The 17,536-nt window shown below is 44.7% G+C and overlaps 1 protein-coding gene across 1 annotated transcript in view; it reads right to left on the bottom strand.

Moving 5' to 3' along the window:
• Positions 1–8,082: 8,082 nt before the first annotated feature.
• NOTCH1 (notch receptor 1) overlaps positions 8,083–17,536 on the bottom strand; it is an 81,189-nt gene continuing 71,735 nt past the window's right edge. Inside the window, exons 26-34 of the mRNA XM_038374675.2 lie at positions 16,759–17,187; positions 15,627–15,775; positions 14,804–15,020; positions 14,406–14,496; positions 13,973–14,138; positions 12,886–13,181; positions 12,239–12,386; positions 12,029–12,126; positions 8,083–11,308 (exon numbers count right to left, since the gene is read on the bottom strand). Of these exons, the coding sequence (XP_038230603.1) occupies positions 9,890–11,308; positions 12,029–12,126; positions 12,239–12,386; positions 12,886–13,181; positions 13,973–14,138; positions 14,406–14,496; positions 14,804–15,020; positions 15,627–15,775; positions 16,759–17,187 (3,013 nt within the window). The 3' untranslated portion in view covers positions 8,083–9,889. The remainder of the gene's footprint in view (positions 11,309–12,028; positions 12,127–12,238; positions 12,387–12,885; positions 13,182–13,972; positions 14,139–14,405; positions 14,497–14,803; positions 15,021–15,626; positions 15,776–16,758; positions 17,188–17,536) is intronic.

The raw sequence follows: 17,536 nt of genomic DNA, 5'->3' as shown, positions 1-17,536 counted from the left end.
CGCATGCGCATTGAGGGTGGGCGGGCACGCTAACAAATGCAGCTTCTGGAGACGTGAGGGTTCAGGTTCGAGCCCCACCTAGGGAGGTTGGAGAAGCCTTGACGGGCCTGAGCAGGATTCACCCGCTCAGCCTGTTATTCCGGGCTCGGCGTGTCCGTCTCGTCAGACCTGTCCAACCAGACCATATCTCCCTTGGGACACTATGACCCCCCCAGGATGCCAAGCCACATCTGAGCCTGGCCTGCCCACCGTGTTGGACGGGCAATGCCATATTAAACACAGGAAAGCAGGCGCCCACCTCCCCAGTGGCCCCTGCACTGCACAGCCTTAGGGGCCCTCCCCCTCTTGCCTGTGCCCTCCAGTGCATGTGGTGGTGAAAGCTTGTGTCCCCAGGGATGGCCTGGGAGCGCGGTCAGCCCCTGCACTGGCAGCCCAGGCGCCGGAGATGCCTGGCTGTGATGCAGGCTGGGCACAGGTGTGCAGGAGGAGGCGTCAGATAATTAGACATCTCTGACTAAACTGTAAGGATCTGTGTGACGAGAACCCCACTCTGCAGAGCCAGGGCTGGCTGATCTTCCCACAGTGTCACCAGGCACAGCCGGGGAACGCCAGGGAGAGCAGGCGCTGCTGGAAGCACTGCCCAGGAGAGGCAGCGTGACAGTGCCCTGCGGCCCTTTGACTGTCCAAATGCACTATTTAACCCTGGAGGCTGCCTAGAAAGTTGTCTAGACCACCACAAAGACTTCTGGCCTGTTGTGATTCCAAACCTCACCGAAGTCTCCTGATCGCTGTTCTCCAACCCCAGCCCTCTCGGACCCTGACCCTGCCTCTTGATTCCAGCCTAGCACTACCTATGATCTCCGACCCCAGCTGGACTCCAACCCTGACTTTGCTTATTGAACCTGGCTCCAGCGATTCCTCTCACCCCTGCTCGCTGATGACCCTCCTTGACTTGTGGATCCCAGCTCAGCTGTGACTGCAAGGCCAGACTGCAAACTCCAAATGGAGAATGAAGAATCTCCTCTTTCTGCCATATGACGTTTCCACTACCTTCCTTTCCATCCCTTTTGTTTTTCTTGAAATGTGAGCATCTGAGTGGAAGGGCTCTGCCCCCGCAGATTCACCCAGAAAGCTCCATTTAGAAAAGGCAACTAGAATAATCAGGTGGTTTCCTGCCAGGAGCTTGCTCAGTGTTCTCAATAACCACAGAGCAATAAACTCCTCTTACTTCGCATATGTTCTCTGAATTCAAAGCACCATAGATTCACATCACAATGAACAATAAACATAATGCATGGGAGTCATTGGCCAGCAATCTTCCTGCCTGTTTCACAGTCTTCACACAGCTTCGAGAAGCATGCCATACCACAAACTAATCTGAGAAGTAAGGAAATTCAGGTTTAGCAATCGTAAGGCCTAGTCATCTGTGCCAGTTCCTATATTATTATTAATTCTTACTGCATTAAGATAGCATCTAAAAAGGAGTCCCAGTCATTCACCCCACTACACTAGGTTCTGGACAAACACAGAACAAAAAGACAGTCTGCCCCAAAGAGTTTATGGGGTGGCCTTGGCTATTGTGGGGTTGTAGCATTGCAGATACATGAAATAAGGAAATAAGCTGTTAGTTTAGTAAATTATGGAGAGATGTGGGAGAGCCAAAATCCTGGATCTGATCTTTGATTTCAACTTTAAGAATGGACAGGTGTCCATACCACAAAACCCAATGTCACAACAGGTAAGCTCATGGAAAGTTTCAGAAGGAAAGTCAAGAGTTGAATGGACCATATAGACTGTTTTGAGGCCAGGTCTATACTATAAACTTACATTGGTATAACTAGTTTCATAGTAGCAGCCGTGTTAGTCTGTATTCGCAAAAAGAAAAGGAGTACTTGTGGCACCTTAGAGACTAACAAATTTATTAGAGCATAAGCTTTCGTGAGCTACAGCTCACTTCATCGGATGCATCCACAAGTACTCCTTTTCTTATTGGTATAACTACCGTCTCTCAGGGGTGTGAAAAATCCACACCCCAAGTGACGTGGTTCTACTGACCTAACCCCCAGTGCCAACAGCGCTATGTTGATGGGCGGGCTTCTCCTGATAGCTACTGCCTCTCCTGGAAATGGATTAACTACGCCAATGGGAGAGGCTCTCCTTTGGTGTAGTAGCGTCTTCACTGAAGCACTGCACACAGCCGTACCAGTGTTTTAAGTATAGACCTGCCTTTACGGAAGAGATGAACTTGCAAAGAAGAACCACTGGGGTGAGGCAGAGCACTGCCTGTGGAATGTTGGACCTAGGGTGACCAGATGTCCCGATTTTATAGGGACAGTCCCAATTTTTGGGTCTTTTCCTTATATAGGCTCCTATTCCACCCCTCCACCCCCCCTTCCTGATTTTTCACATTTGCTTTCTGGTCACCCTAGTTGGACCTGTAAAATTAGCATCCAATTAAAAGGGAAATGTGGGTCTACCAACCTTTTCCATTTCCTTCATTAAATAGCACACCCTTTCAACAAGGCGGATGCTGGAAAACTTGTTTTCAGCTTTCAGAGTAGCAGCCGTGTTAGCCCGTATCCGGAAAAAGAACAGGAGTACTTGTGGCTCCTTAGAGTCTAACAAATTTATTAGAGAGTAAGCTCTGTAGCCCACGAAAGCTTATGCTTTAATAAATTTGTTAGTCTCTAAGGTGCCACAAGTACTCCTGTTCTTTTTGTTTTCAACTGAGTCAGGTGCCTACTCTAAGGAGCATAGAAAGGGGGAAAGTGACTCTGATTTTTTGATTTGCCAGAGTCATTCTGCACCAATATTCTAAAGTGTATGGAGCAATACTAGTTAGAAGTTTACTCAAAAGAGTCAACTGCATCCCTAGAACACTGTCTGGTTTCTTAAGGCAAAGATTTTGGAAGTTCTGTAGTAAGTATGCCTAGAAAGATTCGCTGAGTTACTAAAAGGTCACAGAATGGATCACTGAAGTGCAATGGGGCTTTAATAGTACTGGGTTATTAGAAATTAAGCCTATCAAAAATTATTTTGTCTGAGCAGAAGTTGAATACACCAAGATGCTTGTTATCTTACTGCTTTCAGAAGCAATAAATTAAAGCCCTGATCCTGCAATCATTTACGCACATGCTTAATTTAACAGGAATGCTTAAAGTTAAGCATATGCATATTTGTAGAATTGTGGTTTAAGATTCCATGGATTGTAATTTTACAGATGAAGTAGATACAGGGCCCTGTCTATGCTGCAATTTGAAACCATAGTTCCCCATTTTTAAAGAACTATAAGAGCACTGCTCCAGAAAAGCACGAGTTTTGTTTTTCTAAAGAAGCTGCTAACACTCTACCATAAACTGGGCCAGAGTTTTTACTGCATGTAGGTCTGTGCTCTAGCTCTGTTGTGAGGATGTATTTCTCCTGGAGACAACACTTTTAAAGAGGAAGTCATTCTTCAAAAGTAAGAATGATGGGTCTTATTTACAACAGTTTGTGTACAGGTGTTTCCACTGTGCCTGCATTGTCATATTCTGTGTTGAACAAAAAGCCTCTGAGACAAAAGTACAAAAAATACAAGTGACCTAAGCAAACATCTTAATTAAGGGTCATTGTCAGTTCAAGGGCCATTTCCTGCCCACTTGATCATTAGAGCAAGGTAATATCCTCAAACCCAGCCCGAGCAGGGCAGGCAGCACTTTGATGATGGTGTGGGAACCAGACGCAGTGATGTGATTTTTAAAAGTGCCTTTCATCTCTCTTTTGTGAGGACATTCTTATGAACCAGCTTGTCAAATGCCATTTACCTACACAGCCCTAAAGTGAACATAAAGGCTATGTCCTGGTGCTTCCCCCAGGGGTATTTTGTGAGGACATCTGAATTTGATTAGCCTGGTTGAGCCTACATGGGTATTTTATTATTGATGCTATTTACTGAATTCAAACACTATCAGGTCAGAGTGGGAGCTTATCTTTGCTCTTTCTGCTCTTAAGTGAGTGATTGCATTAAAATATCACACTGATACACTGATGATATTTCATTCTGTACCTTTACAGTCTACATGCAGCACCGCTAAAGTGCAGCCAGCTCTGGGGTCAGGGTACCAAATAAGAAATAAGTGCTAGCCAAGTAACGGCAAAGGATCCTTTCTTTGTACACTGGACAAAATGCAGATGCGTGGAAGGTAAGACCAGATCATTTGCAAACCTCCTTTTCATTCTGTTCTGTGCAGTTACCATTACTGTCTTTGGGGTGCAAAGCAGTTATATGCACCTTTCATTATTAAGTGCCAGCAGTGCACTCAGCCCTGTACAACAGGCAAAAATGAAGACAGTCCCTGCCTCAAAGAGCTTACTGTTGAAAAAGCTTTTACCTTTCAGTCTGAGTTCAACAGGGAGGCAATTGCTCTGGGGAGAGCTTATGCTTCAGCTATCTGCATCCTATCAGTCCAGCCAACTCAGATATGCTAAGCTTTTTCTTGTTAGCCTTCATCATTCAAAGCACACTGAGCCCCTGGTGCAGTGCCACTGGGTTTACACCTGGGATGAAATGGTCCCACTTTGATCCTTCTAAGGGGACAATCAGAACTGCTGGGGCACAACTCAGAGATCAGGACCCAAGCATCTGTGCTGGAAACTTTCAGAGGAAGCACAGACAGCCCCCAGAAAGCCATGCAGAGCAGCAGTTTCCAAATGCTCCATCTAATTGAGCCGGAATAATGAAAAAACAAACACAAATACAACTAATCCTCCAGTATAAAAACAAGTAGCTCAGATGCACCGGTGTTTTATTAGGAACAAATGTGCTTGCGCTCAGAGCGTCTGAGTGATATTCTGATCTAAACAGGTACTTATAAATCCTTTGATCACTATGGTATAGTATAGAGGTTGTCCACCACTTTCCAGCTGGACCCTTCAGGCCATCTGCAGGTGCTTGCCAGGACCCACCCAAATCCCATCATCTCTTTGCAGTCACAAAGATTGGAGGGGGAGTCACGGCAAGAAAAGACAGGTGATTTGGGGGTGGGGGGTGTAAGGATGGGGGAATGTTGGTATTGGGGATGGTGAGACCTGGGTATCGGGTGGGTTCTGTTGCTGGGGGCACCTAGGCGAAGGGTTGATGGTGGGAATATTTTTCTCCCCTCCTCTCCACAGCGCTCAGGAGTTGTTAGCAAATTGGAGAGCTTGGTCCAGTGCCCAAGGACAGCATTTTCCTCAGCATGTCTGGGGAGGGGAGAAGAGGGAGTTGGGGAAGAACTGCCCTGGGACTTATTAAGCTATCAGAGGGCTGGACCAAGGGAGAGTGTGGAGGCAGTAGCAGGGAGGAGGTGAGATTTTCCTTCCCTCCCTGCCTGGGCTCCTATAGGGACTTGGGACCATGGGATTTTGGTAATCATCTGCCCCTATTATAGGGTTGCCAATTTTGGTTGGATGTATTCCTGGAGGTTTCATCACATGACATTATCTTTAATAAAAGATTAATCTTTAATTCCTGGAGATGCCAGGACAATTCTGGAGGGTTAGCAACCCTACCCTATAACCAGTGGGGTTGTAATCCAGAGGGTAGCCCCTTGTAACTTTCACCAGTTCACACCTGACTAGTGGAATAAGATTCGAGGGGCATGGTGGGCAATCAGCTGAACATGAGCTCTCAGTCTGATGTTGTGGCCAAAAGAGCTAATGCGATCCTGGGATGCATAAACAGGAATCTTGAGTAGGAGCAGAGAGGTTATTTGACCTCTGTATCTGGCACTGGCGTGCCCACTGCGGGAAGACAGTATCCAGGTCTGATGCCCACCATTCAAGAAGGATGTTGATAAATTGGCGAGGGTTCAGAGAAGAGGCATGAGAATGATTAAAAGATTAGGCAACATGTCACAGTCCAACGTGTCACTGGGAATAAGGTGTAAATTTTTAACAGTGAGAGTAATTAACCATTTTGGAACAATTTACCAAGGGTCATGGTGGATTCTCCATCACTGGCATTTTTTAAATCAAGATAGGATGTTTTTCTAAAAGATCTGCTGTAGGAATTATTTTGGGGAAGTTTTATGGCCTGTGTTGTATTGGAGGTCAGACCAGGGGACCACAATGGTCCCTTCTGGCCTGGGAATCTATGAAATGTTCAGGCTTGAAATTTCTCGACACTCTGGAACCACAGGTTCAAATCATTGTGGAGTCAGCTCAGCTTTCCTCCTTTATGAGGTAGTTAACAGCATGGGATTTGATGCATTTGGGAGTGGCTCTTTCAAATGAGACCTCAGAAACTGAAGGTATGTCTACACTTAACACATGACAGCTGCACAGTTGCCCCACTGTAATGTTTCGGTGTAGGCTCTCGCTACAGCAACAGGGAGGGTTCTCCTGTCACTGTAGTTAATCCACTTCCCCAAGAAGCAGTAGCTAGGTTGAAGGAGGGATTCTTCCATTGAGTGGCGCATCTACACCGAAGTTAGGCCGACATAGTTCCATCTCTCCAGCCAGTGGATTTTTCACACCCCTGAGAGAAGTAGCTATGCCAATGTAAGTTTTGGGTGTAGACTAGTCCTTAGGAACTCTCTATTAATGATCCCATTGCCCTTTTCAGAAGAGGAGAGGTTTGTCCCCGGTGTTCTTAGCCAAAATATCACTGTCCACTATGTTTGCATAGCGTGGTGTATGGTGGTTAGTCGCCTCCCTCTACCCCAGAAGCAGCTGCATTTCATTGGTACTGGATGGCTTGTGAAGTGCTGTGGGATCCTTTGGATGGGAAAGGGCTATGGAAATGTAAGATGTTGTTTCACTTATTCTTGTAATTAATCACAAAGACTTGGTATGGTAGTCTGAACATTTTCTGCAATAAGTACTATGGAGTCCTTATTGCTCCTAAGGGATGCATTACAGATTCCTCTGCTATTTCATCAGTATGGAGGAAGCATTGCATGGGCAGCTTCTTGCTAGACATACTGCAAATATTTGGAAGAGACCCAGACAGTACTTTATATATAGATGTGTACAGACATATATAGATATGTATACCCACACCCACACACTCTTCCCAAGCATTTGTTTGGGCAACTGATTAGAAATATCAATGTTCCAAGAGTTAACATGCTTATCTGATTTAGTAGTAGTTTCCAGTCATTGTAATAAATTAGGTTTCTATTTATATTCAGGTACTTTGGGACTTCACAGTTGCATTAAGAACAATACAGAGTTCTTATTGAAAAAGAATTAAAATAACTAACTGTCTTAAAGATCTAAACACAACATAATAGTCATGTTTGCTTTTTTGGTGAGGTTAGTTCACTGAATTTCATAGTGTTGGTTTCATTTTCAGTTCAAGGCTACGTTCTCACTTAACTAGGGATTTAGATTTCTTTTCAACTTCTTTACAATATCTACTTTAGCAGCCCCACTTGTGGCCTTTTCCAGATGCACTCTGTTTTGGGTGTGAAGTGTAAAGCATTTTGCATTATTCAATACCATAGGGTTTTTTTTTTTTCCAATTGCCCATATAACTAAAAGAAGCTATCCACCACTCACTCTTAGCGATCTCATCTACCAAAAAGTTATCCTAAAATCTAACCTTTGGGGTCTAGAGGGATAATTTTTCCAGTGGGAGAATTAAGAAAGTAGTTGAGTTTCCATACAAGAAGCTGTTTAAAACATCTTCCCAGCTTTTCCCATTTTAGTCCCTGATCTAGTAGCGGGGTCCTCACAATAGCACAGCTCAGGTGAGAGACCTCCTGTACAGATCTCACTGCAAGGTCAGGGCTTTACGCAGTAAAAGTCCCCTCCTACAGACCTTGCTCAGGCAAAACCTCCAACAAAGCCAATGGGAGTTTTGCCCGAATAAAAGCTTCCAGTAGCATTTCCTACTGGCCCAATCCAACTTCCACTGAAATCTTTATTGACTTCAACAAGAACTGGATTGGGCCTTAGTTACACAAACAATGTATTAAGAAGGTACCAGTGTTTCATTTGGAGATGCAGGATTTTCACGCAGCCCTCAGATATTGATGAGGAGCAGATGTCAGGTCAGGCAGGCTGGGGAGTTTGTCCACAACAGTTCTACCGACACATGGCAAAAACATCATGTTCAAGTTTTAGTAAAATCTAGACGCCCATGAGCATCATTTATTGCAAATCAGTTTACCAAAAAATACATCATTTTTGCAAACTACAACTTTGCAGGTAGATAATTTTATTACAGAAGATTTTTTCGTAAACTACATTCTAGTTTAGAAAACAGAGGAAGACAACACCACTTGATGTTTAAATCACTCATATTAGGGATGTCACAATACCGATGCTCCGTAAGTGTTTACTAAGAGATGAGCACACAAGGGACTGCAGAAAGCCTTGTGTTTTTGAGAAATTTTAATCATATTTGGTTTCTAACTAAAAGGGATCAGGAATCTCTCCCTTTTCTTAGGTTTCCTTGATTGACTGCATTTTAGGTGAGTGAATGTCCTGTATGTAAGCATAGTGTTTGCTTTTCTTTCGCAGTCAATGAGTGAGCAATATTCTGACACCTCTAATAAGCATGATGTACTTAAGACTTGTTCATTTAGATTTTTGAAACAAAATCCACCTTTTAAAAAAAAATTTATTTACAAACATTAAATCTGCCATAGGCTTATACTATATTTTACATGGTTGTTTCCCCCCCACCTCCACAAAAGAGTACGCACCAATATAAACCCGATGCATCACTCCAGACTAGCAAGAATCAAATGTCACCATTTAAACACATGGGCTGAGCAGTCCAGTTTTTGTCTGTGTCTCCTAATTTCTGCCCTCCTGGTAGAATAGGTCAGGGCTACAGCTGCACCTGACCTCTTAAGTTGCAAACCCAAAAGTTCAGCGTTTCAAAACCAGCTTGAATGTTATGGATTGATAGTAGACTGTGGTTGGGCATTGTAATGCTCTGTTAACTTTCATTCAAGTTGGTTTCCAGTAATTGACAAATGCCTCCTTCAAAATAGGACAGGCCACCCTTAAATGAAGGATGTGGTTCTAAAAGTTCAACTCCTAGCATCTTTATTGTTTAAATTGTTATTCAGTCAATTGCAGAAGAACCCCGAGAAACCCTTCGGCATTGACTCCATAGCTATGGATTTTCAACAGATTTGGCAAATGTTCTGTTTCTTTAGGCAGCAACAATGTTATGTAGATTTTTTTTTAGCTTAGAACCTATCACAGGTCTGTAATCCTGATTTTTTTTTATATAGACAGCATTTAAATATATATAAAAAAGAAAGAACAAGAATTTCTATGTATTAAGATAAATGTACAACTATATAATACTGAAATTTTAAACAAAGATTCATGACTAGTACCATAAAATGTCCTCAGATAACACCCAAGAAAACATTTTAAAGTACATTTCAAAAATCGATTCATGCTTAATTTATAATTTTTTCAAGGGGTGACATTTGTAGCTAATTCTCCCCCCTTCCCCTCCCACTTTTTCTGGGTTTGAAAGCAAAAAAAAAAAACAAAAAAAACCCCCACAATAAATAAATGGCATTTCAGAATCACGAATCTTTGCTTATAACTTTACAAAAAGAACCCCCACCCCCTATCAAGTCAACATATTAAAAAACACCCCAAAAACAAAAACAAAATTTCTATAAAAGATCTAATAGTTTTTAATTCCTTGGCGCACAACTGAAGTGTCTCATTTTGAGTTCTTAACAATAGAACATATAAATAAAAAGGCAGTGTTTTCATGTAAAATAAAAAGTACATAAATAAATACTAAAAAAAGATTAAACATTGTATTCTTATTTTGTATAAAAAAACATATAAAAAGGGATCCTTCAGTCAAAACAACCAGTGTCCTTAGAAGAAGTTTTTAAAAGATGATCCTAAGTCCCACTGTGTCAATGTCTCTGAAACACCGTTTTTACTTGAAGGCTTCTGGGATATGTCCTATCTGTGACTGCATACTCGTGGGAGGGCTGGAGATTCCCTCTGACCAATCAGATATGTTGGAATGAGGAGATGAGCTTGACCATTGGTCCGGTGACTCCGGGGAAGGTGTTAAGAAAGGGTGGTCTGGCACCTGAAGCTGGTGATTGGGTGTATTGTCTAAGGGGGAGGAGTAACTGTGTTGAGAGGGCGGAGTTAAAAACTGGGTGGTGGTCATGGGTTGTGTGAGGGAGGATGGTAGAGACGTTGATAGGATCTGGGTCTCTTGAGGCAAAACAGTGTGCACTGCCATGGTAGTGCTGCTCACCTGCTGCATGTCTGCCTGGTTTAGCTCATTACTGAGGAAATTTTGGCTCATGTGGGCGTTGGTGTTTGAGCTGGTGTTGTGATGCTGCTGTTGCAGCTGCTGCTGTAAATTCTGCTGCTGTTGGATCTGTTGCAACTGCTGGGCCTGCACCAGATGTGGCTGGGAGGCCAACCTTGTATTAGGCATGGGCTGGTAGCTCCTCATCTGAGACAAGGTAGTGGTGGGCATGCCGTTGTGCAGGGAGGTCATCATGCCATGCTGAAGGGCTTGGGTTTGCGGGTGAGCCCCGGGCTGGATGTTGTTTCTCATTGGATTATATTGGTTTTGGACCATCCCATTCTGCAGCCTCGTTAGCCAGTCGCACTGCCCGGTCAGGCTGGCCGCTCCGCCTACAGTGAAATTCATCGGTGCACTGCTCATGACTGCGCTGGGGCTGGATACGGGAAGGTGAGAGAGACGCGGGGGCATTGAATCGAAGGCCATCCTGCTGGAGCTGCCCATCGTCATATCCTGCTTTCCCGCCATGTTAAGATGGTTGATACTCATGTGGGCATCAGGCATGCCTGGCAGGTGATTCAGAGGCATCGAAGGGGACTGCTGAAATGGAGAGGTCATCAGTGGAGGAGAAGCAACATCCGACAGGTACCCATGGGGTGACTCCAGGGAGTCGACTGGTGACAGCACGCTAGAGCTATCTAGAAGGCACCCTTTCCCATCCTGTGATTTTTTCCTCCTGGCTTTGATGTCTTTGGAATCTTTGCTATTGCAGCTCAGGCCCTTGGTACTTGGCTTCCTAGCTTTCTTCCCCTGGACGTTGGGTTTCAGGTTGCCGATGTAACTGCTGGGAGAGCAAAGTGGAGGAGACAGGGTGGGCGCCCCCAGCGGACCATTATGCAGTGGAGGGCTCCGTACCAGGTTATACTCGTCCAGCAGCCGCACAATGTCATGGTGCATGCGTTCCTGCGCAATGTCCCGCGGGAGCCGGTCCATGTGATCTGTTATGTCACGGTTCGCAAAGTGATCCAGGAGGACTTTGGCAGTTTCGTAGCTCCCTTCTCTGGCTGCAAGGAACAATGGTGTCTCCTCCTAGAAACACGGGGGAGACAGTTTATTTTAAAACCCCAAAGCTAACAGGTTTCCCTAGCTGGTCCAGTCCTGTTTTTATGTTAGATGTGAAGACATCACTCTTAATTAGGAAGCTCAGCAGCTGCACAAATAATTGCTAGGTTCATAAGTTCATGGAGTTCAACTTCATGCAAAGGTAAGGGGCAGTCTCACTTCCTTGCATAGCTTCTCTCTCTCCTGGCACAAGTGCTCAGGAGAAAGGCTGCTGGGGAGGCAGAGTGGGGACAATACTCAAGGGAAAGCTGGGCTTCAACTAGTTACAGAACTGGGTTGAACCCTAGGCTGGGGGAGTTTTCGGTTAGCCCTTTTTTGGTGAGGTCCAGGGAAAGACCTTGCTGAATGCCTCTGTGTTTGAATTCTGTGAGTTACCTCATCCATATTCCATACTAACCCACTAAGCACATGTGATCTTCACCTAAAATGCACAGTGAGGTGAGCAAACTAACACTTGTTATTTCCTCCTAATCCAACAGCACACAGGTCACTAACATTGCATACAAGGCCAACACTTGGGCTCTGTATTCAAGCCAACTCCCATCCACTTCAGTTGGAGTAAAAATCAGATGCGAACCTCACCATCTGGCAGCCAGGATTACATTTTAGGCAAAAATGAGCCTCGAACTGACTTGTACAAGGAAAATAATTGCCTTGCATCTGCTAGCCCTGTAGATCCATCCCTACCTTATTGTTCTGCATGTCTTTATTGGCACCGTTCTTCAGCAGCACCATGGCAGCTTCTACGTTATTCACAGCAGCTGCCCAGTGCAATGCCGATTTGCCTAGGGAAGAAGGTGACATATAGCCTGCATTAGTCAGCAGTTAGAACAACAACAAATATTCCCTGCCCTCAGCACCTCATATAGCGGTGCGTGTTTTAGCAGGCTGCCATACCTAGGTCATCCACTGCATTGACATCTGCGTGGCAATTGATCAGATCCTCCAGCATGCCCTCCACGGCCAAGCGAGCTGCCAGGATCAGCGGCGTGGTCCCATCGTGCATGCGGGCATCCAAATCAGTTGCTCTGTTCCTAATCAGGATCTGCTCATAAAGAGACGAACGCATGGAAAAACCCCAACATTAGGAGAAAGACAGCGGATATTCCAGTGAGGTGTCCACATAACAGAAATCACCAGCCCTCTTGCTGAGAGCCGCTACAGAGAGATCAAGGTCTGGAAGGGGTTATGAAGGCTCAATTCCCCCTCTCTCTTGCCTAGGGTTGGTCCCTGCAGGCCAGGAGTGGCTCATATAAGCGGGACAGCATTGGGGAGGCTTGCACAGTATCTGCTCTGTGACTAAAGAGGCGGCTTCAAGGCTTACATCATTGTATCTTCCCACGGCACTAAATGTTGGGTCAAAAGCTAAAATCCTTACTCAGCAAAATTCTCATTGACATCAATAATGACTTGGCTGATTAAGGCCAGGATGGAGACTTTGGGATATGATCAATTAACAGGGGCCACAAAACTGACTTCAAGTGGCCCTTTACTCTATAGGAAAGGACCACAGTAGGAAAGGTTGCTAGCTAAGGTTGATGTACCTGGAAGACTCCTTGAGCATCAGCTGACACAGCTGCATGGAGGGGCGTCCTGCCCATGTTGTCCTGGATGTTTGCATCTGCACTGGCCTCCAGCAGGCGTTTGGCAGCATCGGAGCGAGAATACCTTGCAGCCAGGTGGAGTGCTGTCTCGCCGGTTCGGTCTGTCTGGTTGTGCAAGCTGGCACCCTGGTAAATGAAATCTGAGATGACAGCGGGAGCATCCTCCTCCTCTTCGCTGTTGCCAGTCTCCAGTCCTCCTCCACTGCACGAAGCAATCATGAGTGGGGTGAATCCATCTGGAAAACACAGAGCGACCCAATGAACAGCGAGGGGCTCTTTGCCCTTCTATAATGGGCGATTCCAGGGAGACTTTCTGACTTGCAGGGGCTACTTGTTTTCCTGGCACATCAAGCTCTGGTTCCTGTGTACTTCCTGACATCAGAAACTAACACCCTTCCTCTGATTTTGGTCTGAAATTATTCCTCATTCAGTAGCTTCTCACCACTCACTGGCTTCCCTATTTGGTCTGCTGTCTTGGATTCAACTCTCCAAAGCATTTCAGGGCACAGTTTACATGGAAGACACTATGTGGAATACGGCTGCACTGTACTGCAGTTTAAAAGCTTTCTGTATTTGGTTGTGGAACAGTCTCCTAAGGGAAGTGGATGAAGCTCTGATGCTTGGGATAGTTAGAACCTGACTAGACAAGAAAACACTTGTAAACATCCTATAGGGATCAATCCTGCACTGGCAGGGAGATGAGCGGCATGATCTAATGGGTATCTTCCCCCAATTCTAACCTCTTTGATTCTCTGACTTCCCTCTCTGTGGTTAAATAAGGAGAGATTTATGGAAAACAAAATGCCACAAAGGCAAATCTCCTTAAATCAAACAAAACAGGAGCAATGCAACATGGAAGGACTTCTAGGCGGGGCACTTCTGTGTTCGGTTGCATGAAGATTGATGTGTAAATGGCAGCACAGCCATAGGCACCTTAGAAATGCAACTAGATAGATATTCTTGCTCTGTTCAATTGCTGAAAGAGAACTAAATTATGCAAGCATCAGAGCAAAGGAATCTCCCTTACCAGGACCTCGAACGTTGACATCCATACAATCTGCATCAATTTCACCTTGCGGTGGGGTGGGTGCCATGGAAGAGATGCGCAGGTCGGCTGCATCTAGGTGCTGTTGAGTCCACTGCCTGTGATCTGTCTGATCGTCCGTGTCTGGCAGCATCGCCTGCTCCTCAAACTAAGAAAGGACAAAAGGAAGCTGAAAGTCAGACCTCAAGGAAAAGGCAAGAGAAGATATAAAAAAGCAGAGTTGAAATGAAAAGTTCTGTAAGACTCAAAGCTACATTTACATCACACACAGGTTGAAAAGGAGCCTTAAAAATTGTGATCAACATGGTCTGTAACCCTAAGAGCAAACCCTTGTGTTATGTCTCGTAGCACTGTTCACCTTACTAATGAAATAGCTCACTGCAAGCACAGTGAGCTAATGTTACTCTTAGCTTACCCTGAACTTCTTAGTGTCCAAGGTTTCTTCATCACCCCATTCATTCTGGTTGTCATCCATCAAGGTGCCATCAGAAGCATTTTTCAAGGGTCTTTAAAAAAAAATAGAAAAACTCAAGTAATTAGTTGTTTTGCAAAAACTGAGAGGCAATGGATCACATGCTCTACACGCACAAAACTAAATGAAGAAATACCTGGCAATTTAGAGAACATTAAAATCCCCCCAAAGCTAAGGTATTGTTCCCCCCTTGCAAAACCCTGAAAACTCTTCATAACCTTTTCCCCGGCTGTATCATATCAAGCACTAAAGGAGAGAGCTCTAAAGGTTCCGGTAGAGTAGCACTGCCATTAGTAGCTGCACTCCACAGCATTTAACAGGTTAACAGTAAGATTACTCACTTCAGTCCAACGGAATCCTCCCCAAGTGGTTCTCGTCGCTTTTTCTTGCTTGACTCTGTCACTTTGAAGCCTTCTGGGAACCAGAGCTGCCCATGCTCCCTGCGCCGCTTTCGAGATACCACTACTCCCACTCCAATGAAAGCAAGCAAGACAAGTGCAGCCACCACCACATACATAGGATACAACTGAGAGTTCCTCTGGGGCTCAGCTGTTTCACCTAAAAAAAGAGTGGGGCGCATGGAGAAACTGAGACATTAAGCTGCATATCAAACTGGTGATGGAGCACAAATGAAGTGAAATTAGTTAATAGAGGTACCTATGGCTGATCTAAATCATCCCCCAAAATAAGGTCATTTTATATGCTATTAATCAGAATTGCAAACTATCAGCAAATTCTCCTCTGCACAAGCCAGCTGCATCAGGAGACAGCTTTACTTTTTTCTCCTTTAAGGAAAAGGATTAGCAAACTTCAAATCACTGCGCTCTCATTGAGCTGTTAAGACAAAAGGATTCATGGGGATTTCGAAGATACAAACTCCAGCTCCTCACATGTCACTGATTGATTGGAGTTGGGTGTTTTTTTCCCCTTTTTTAGCTGTAATGATTTTGAAATAAACCCAAACTAAGCAAAATAAAAAAAAATACAGAATTAGTTTATTAATGTAGATTTAAAAAACACAAAGATTCAAGGTTATTAAAGCTGAACTGTCTCTGGATACAGCATTCTGAGCTCGGCTGGCTGATTATTGGATCATGGATGTGGGCTGGAAAGTTTCAACCACCTCCAGTCTCAATCCCTTCAGCAGCTGCCAGCTAAACTTACTTTTAACGGCTTCTATTTTGTAGGGGATGTTCAGGTTACCAAGTGAGGCCAAGGCACCCAGGAAAGCCGCCACATCAGTTGCACTCTGAAAGCATTGCGAGGAGGACTGGATACACTGGCGGTTGTCAATCTCCAAGTATACGATGGATCTGTATGGAAGGAGAGCAAATGGAAATAGAGAACAATGATCAAACTGAAGGAGAGTCAAGACCTAGGTCTGTTCTCCCCATAACCCCACATCAGGGTAGATTAAGATGGTGGAAACAGACTTGTTTACTCATGCATGGCCCACACCTGCAGACCTAAATTAGGCAAAGCCCCTGCTAATGTCAGTTGGAGTTTTACCTGTGTGAGGACTGTAGGATTTAGCCCCAAGTCTATTTGTCAGCTGTTCAGTAACACAGGAATGTCTTTCCTTAGCAACGACAGAAGTCACACAAACACAAGAGGGTAATAAATAACAATGCTACTTGGGGCCTGAATCGCTTTTCACACCAGTTTTACCCCCATCGTATTCACCACTGATTTTAGTGGAGGGACTCTTGACTTCCACTGCTCTGAGTAGGAGAAGAATTGGGCCCTTTGTAGCTATTCAGCACAAGTGTCTCAAAGCACCTTACAACTTCGCAGTAATTGAGATTCATAACAGAACTCCACAGTCAGGAAACCAAGGCTTAACTAAGTGACTTCCTAAAATAACAAGAGCCAACCTAGTTCTGACTGTCAGTCCCACCCCCCGAGCGTGACTCCTAGCCAACACCTGGGACTCCATTAGCCATGTCAGTTGTAGCCACTGTTCCCTCTAAGCTGTGCGCATGCACACAGATCCTAAATCCCGTGCACACGGCAAAACATCGTGCGCACAAAAATTTGCACAGAAGAAATGGCCTGTCACAAATTAGAGGGAACATTGGTTGTAGCATTATTTTAAAAAATTTAATTCCAAACCATAAAGCAGCATTGACATCCCCTTCCCAACTTCTCTTGCATAAGAAATTCAGTCCCAGTTCATATTTAAAACCAACATCTAGGTAACATTCTCCATCCTGCAACATTTTCCTTAGAGCAGGTTATTAATATCAATAGGGCACAGTAACTGCTGTTCAGTGAAAGCCTTTTCTCTGCCCCTCACCCTCTGATATCCATCTGATCCAGCTCTCTCCGCTGCCTTTCACTGACACGCGATGAGAGGGATGTCTTTATTGTGTTGAAGACGGCACTGGGCATGTCTGACCAGTTCTCTGTCGACCTCTTGATGTGGTGCTTTTTCAGCTCCTCTTCATTGCCGTAGTATGGGAAGATCATGTACTCTCCCTTGGGGTTCTTTTTGAAGACCACATTGGTGTGAAGGACACGGCTGAGCTCTCGGAGGAAGTTGAAGGAGTTGTTCTTCAGGTTCTCTGGGGTTATCAGGACCACCACTACCAAAGTGCCATCTGCAAGCTTCTCAGGCATGTTGTTGGCACAGTCCAGACCATCCCATTCACACTCAGCATTGTTACACCCCTGGTCGCAGTGACCATCTGAAAAGTGATCTTTACAGTACTGGTCATACAGAGGACTAGGGAGAAGGAAAAGAAAGGGGAAAGGATTAATTACACCAACAGCCACTCTTATTATCCATCTATTAGTATAGTAGTAGGAGTTTCAAGGATTTCTCTCATGTAACAACAGCACTGCTCACCCTGACACATCCTAAATTGCCGTATAAAGAGGGGAATCACTTTATGCAACACTGAAAAGCAACCACTTCTGGGGTGAAACATGGCAGCTATTAAACTATAGGTAGCAATTTAGGACAGGATGTGAAGACAATTACTTTGACCCAGGGAAGTTGAGAGAGGCAGAATACAATTACTCAAAACAGAGTTTGTCCAGGAACCGGAGATCAAATCTGTACTACTGCAAAA

The sequence above is a fragment of the Dermochelys coriacea genome, chromosome 16 (genome assembly GCF_009764565.3).
Source record: "Dermochelys coriacea isolate rDerCor1 chromosome 16, rDerCor1.pri.v4, whole genome shotgun sequence".
NCBI lineage: Eukaryota > Metazoa > Chordata > Testudines > Dermochelyidae > Dermochelys > Dermochelys coriacea.
The sequence above is the reverse complement of the archived record's forward strand: the minus strand, read 5'-3'. Positions and strand labels throughout refer to the sequence as shown.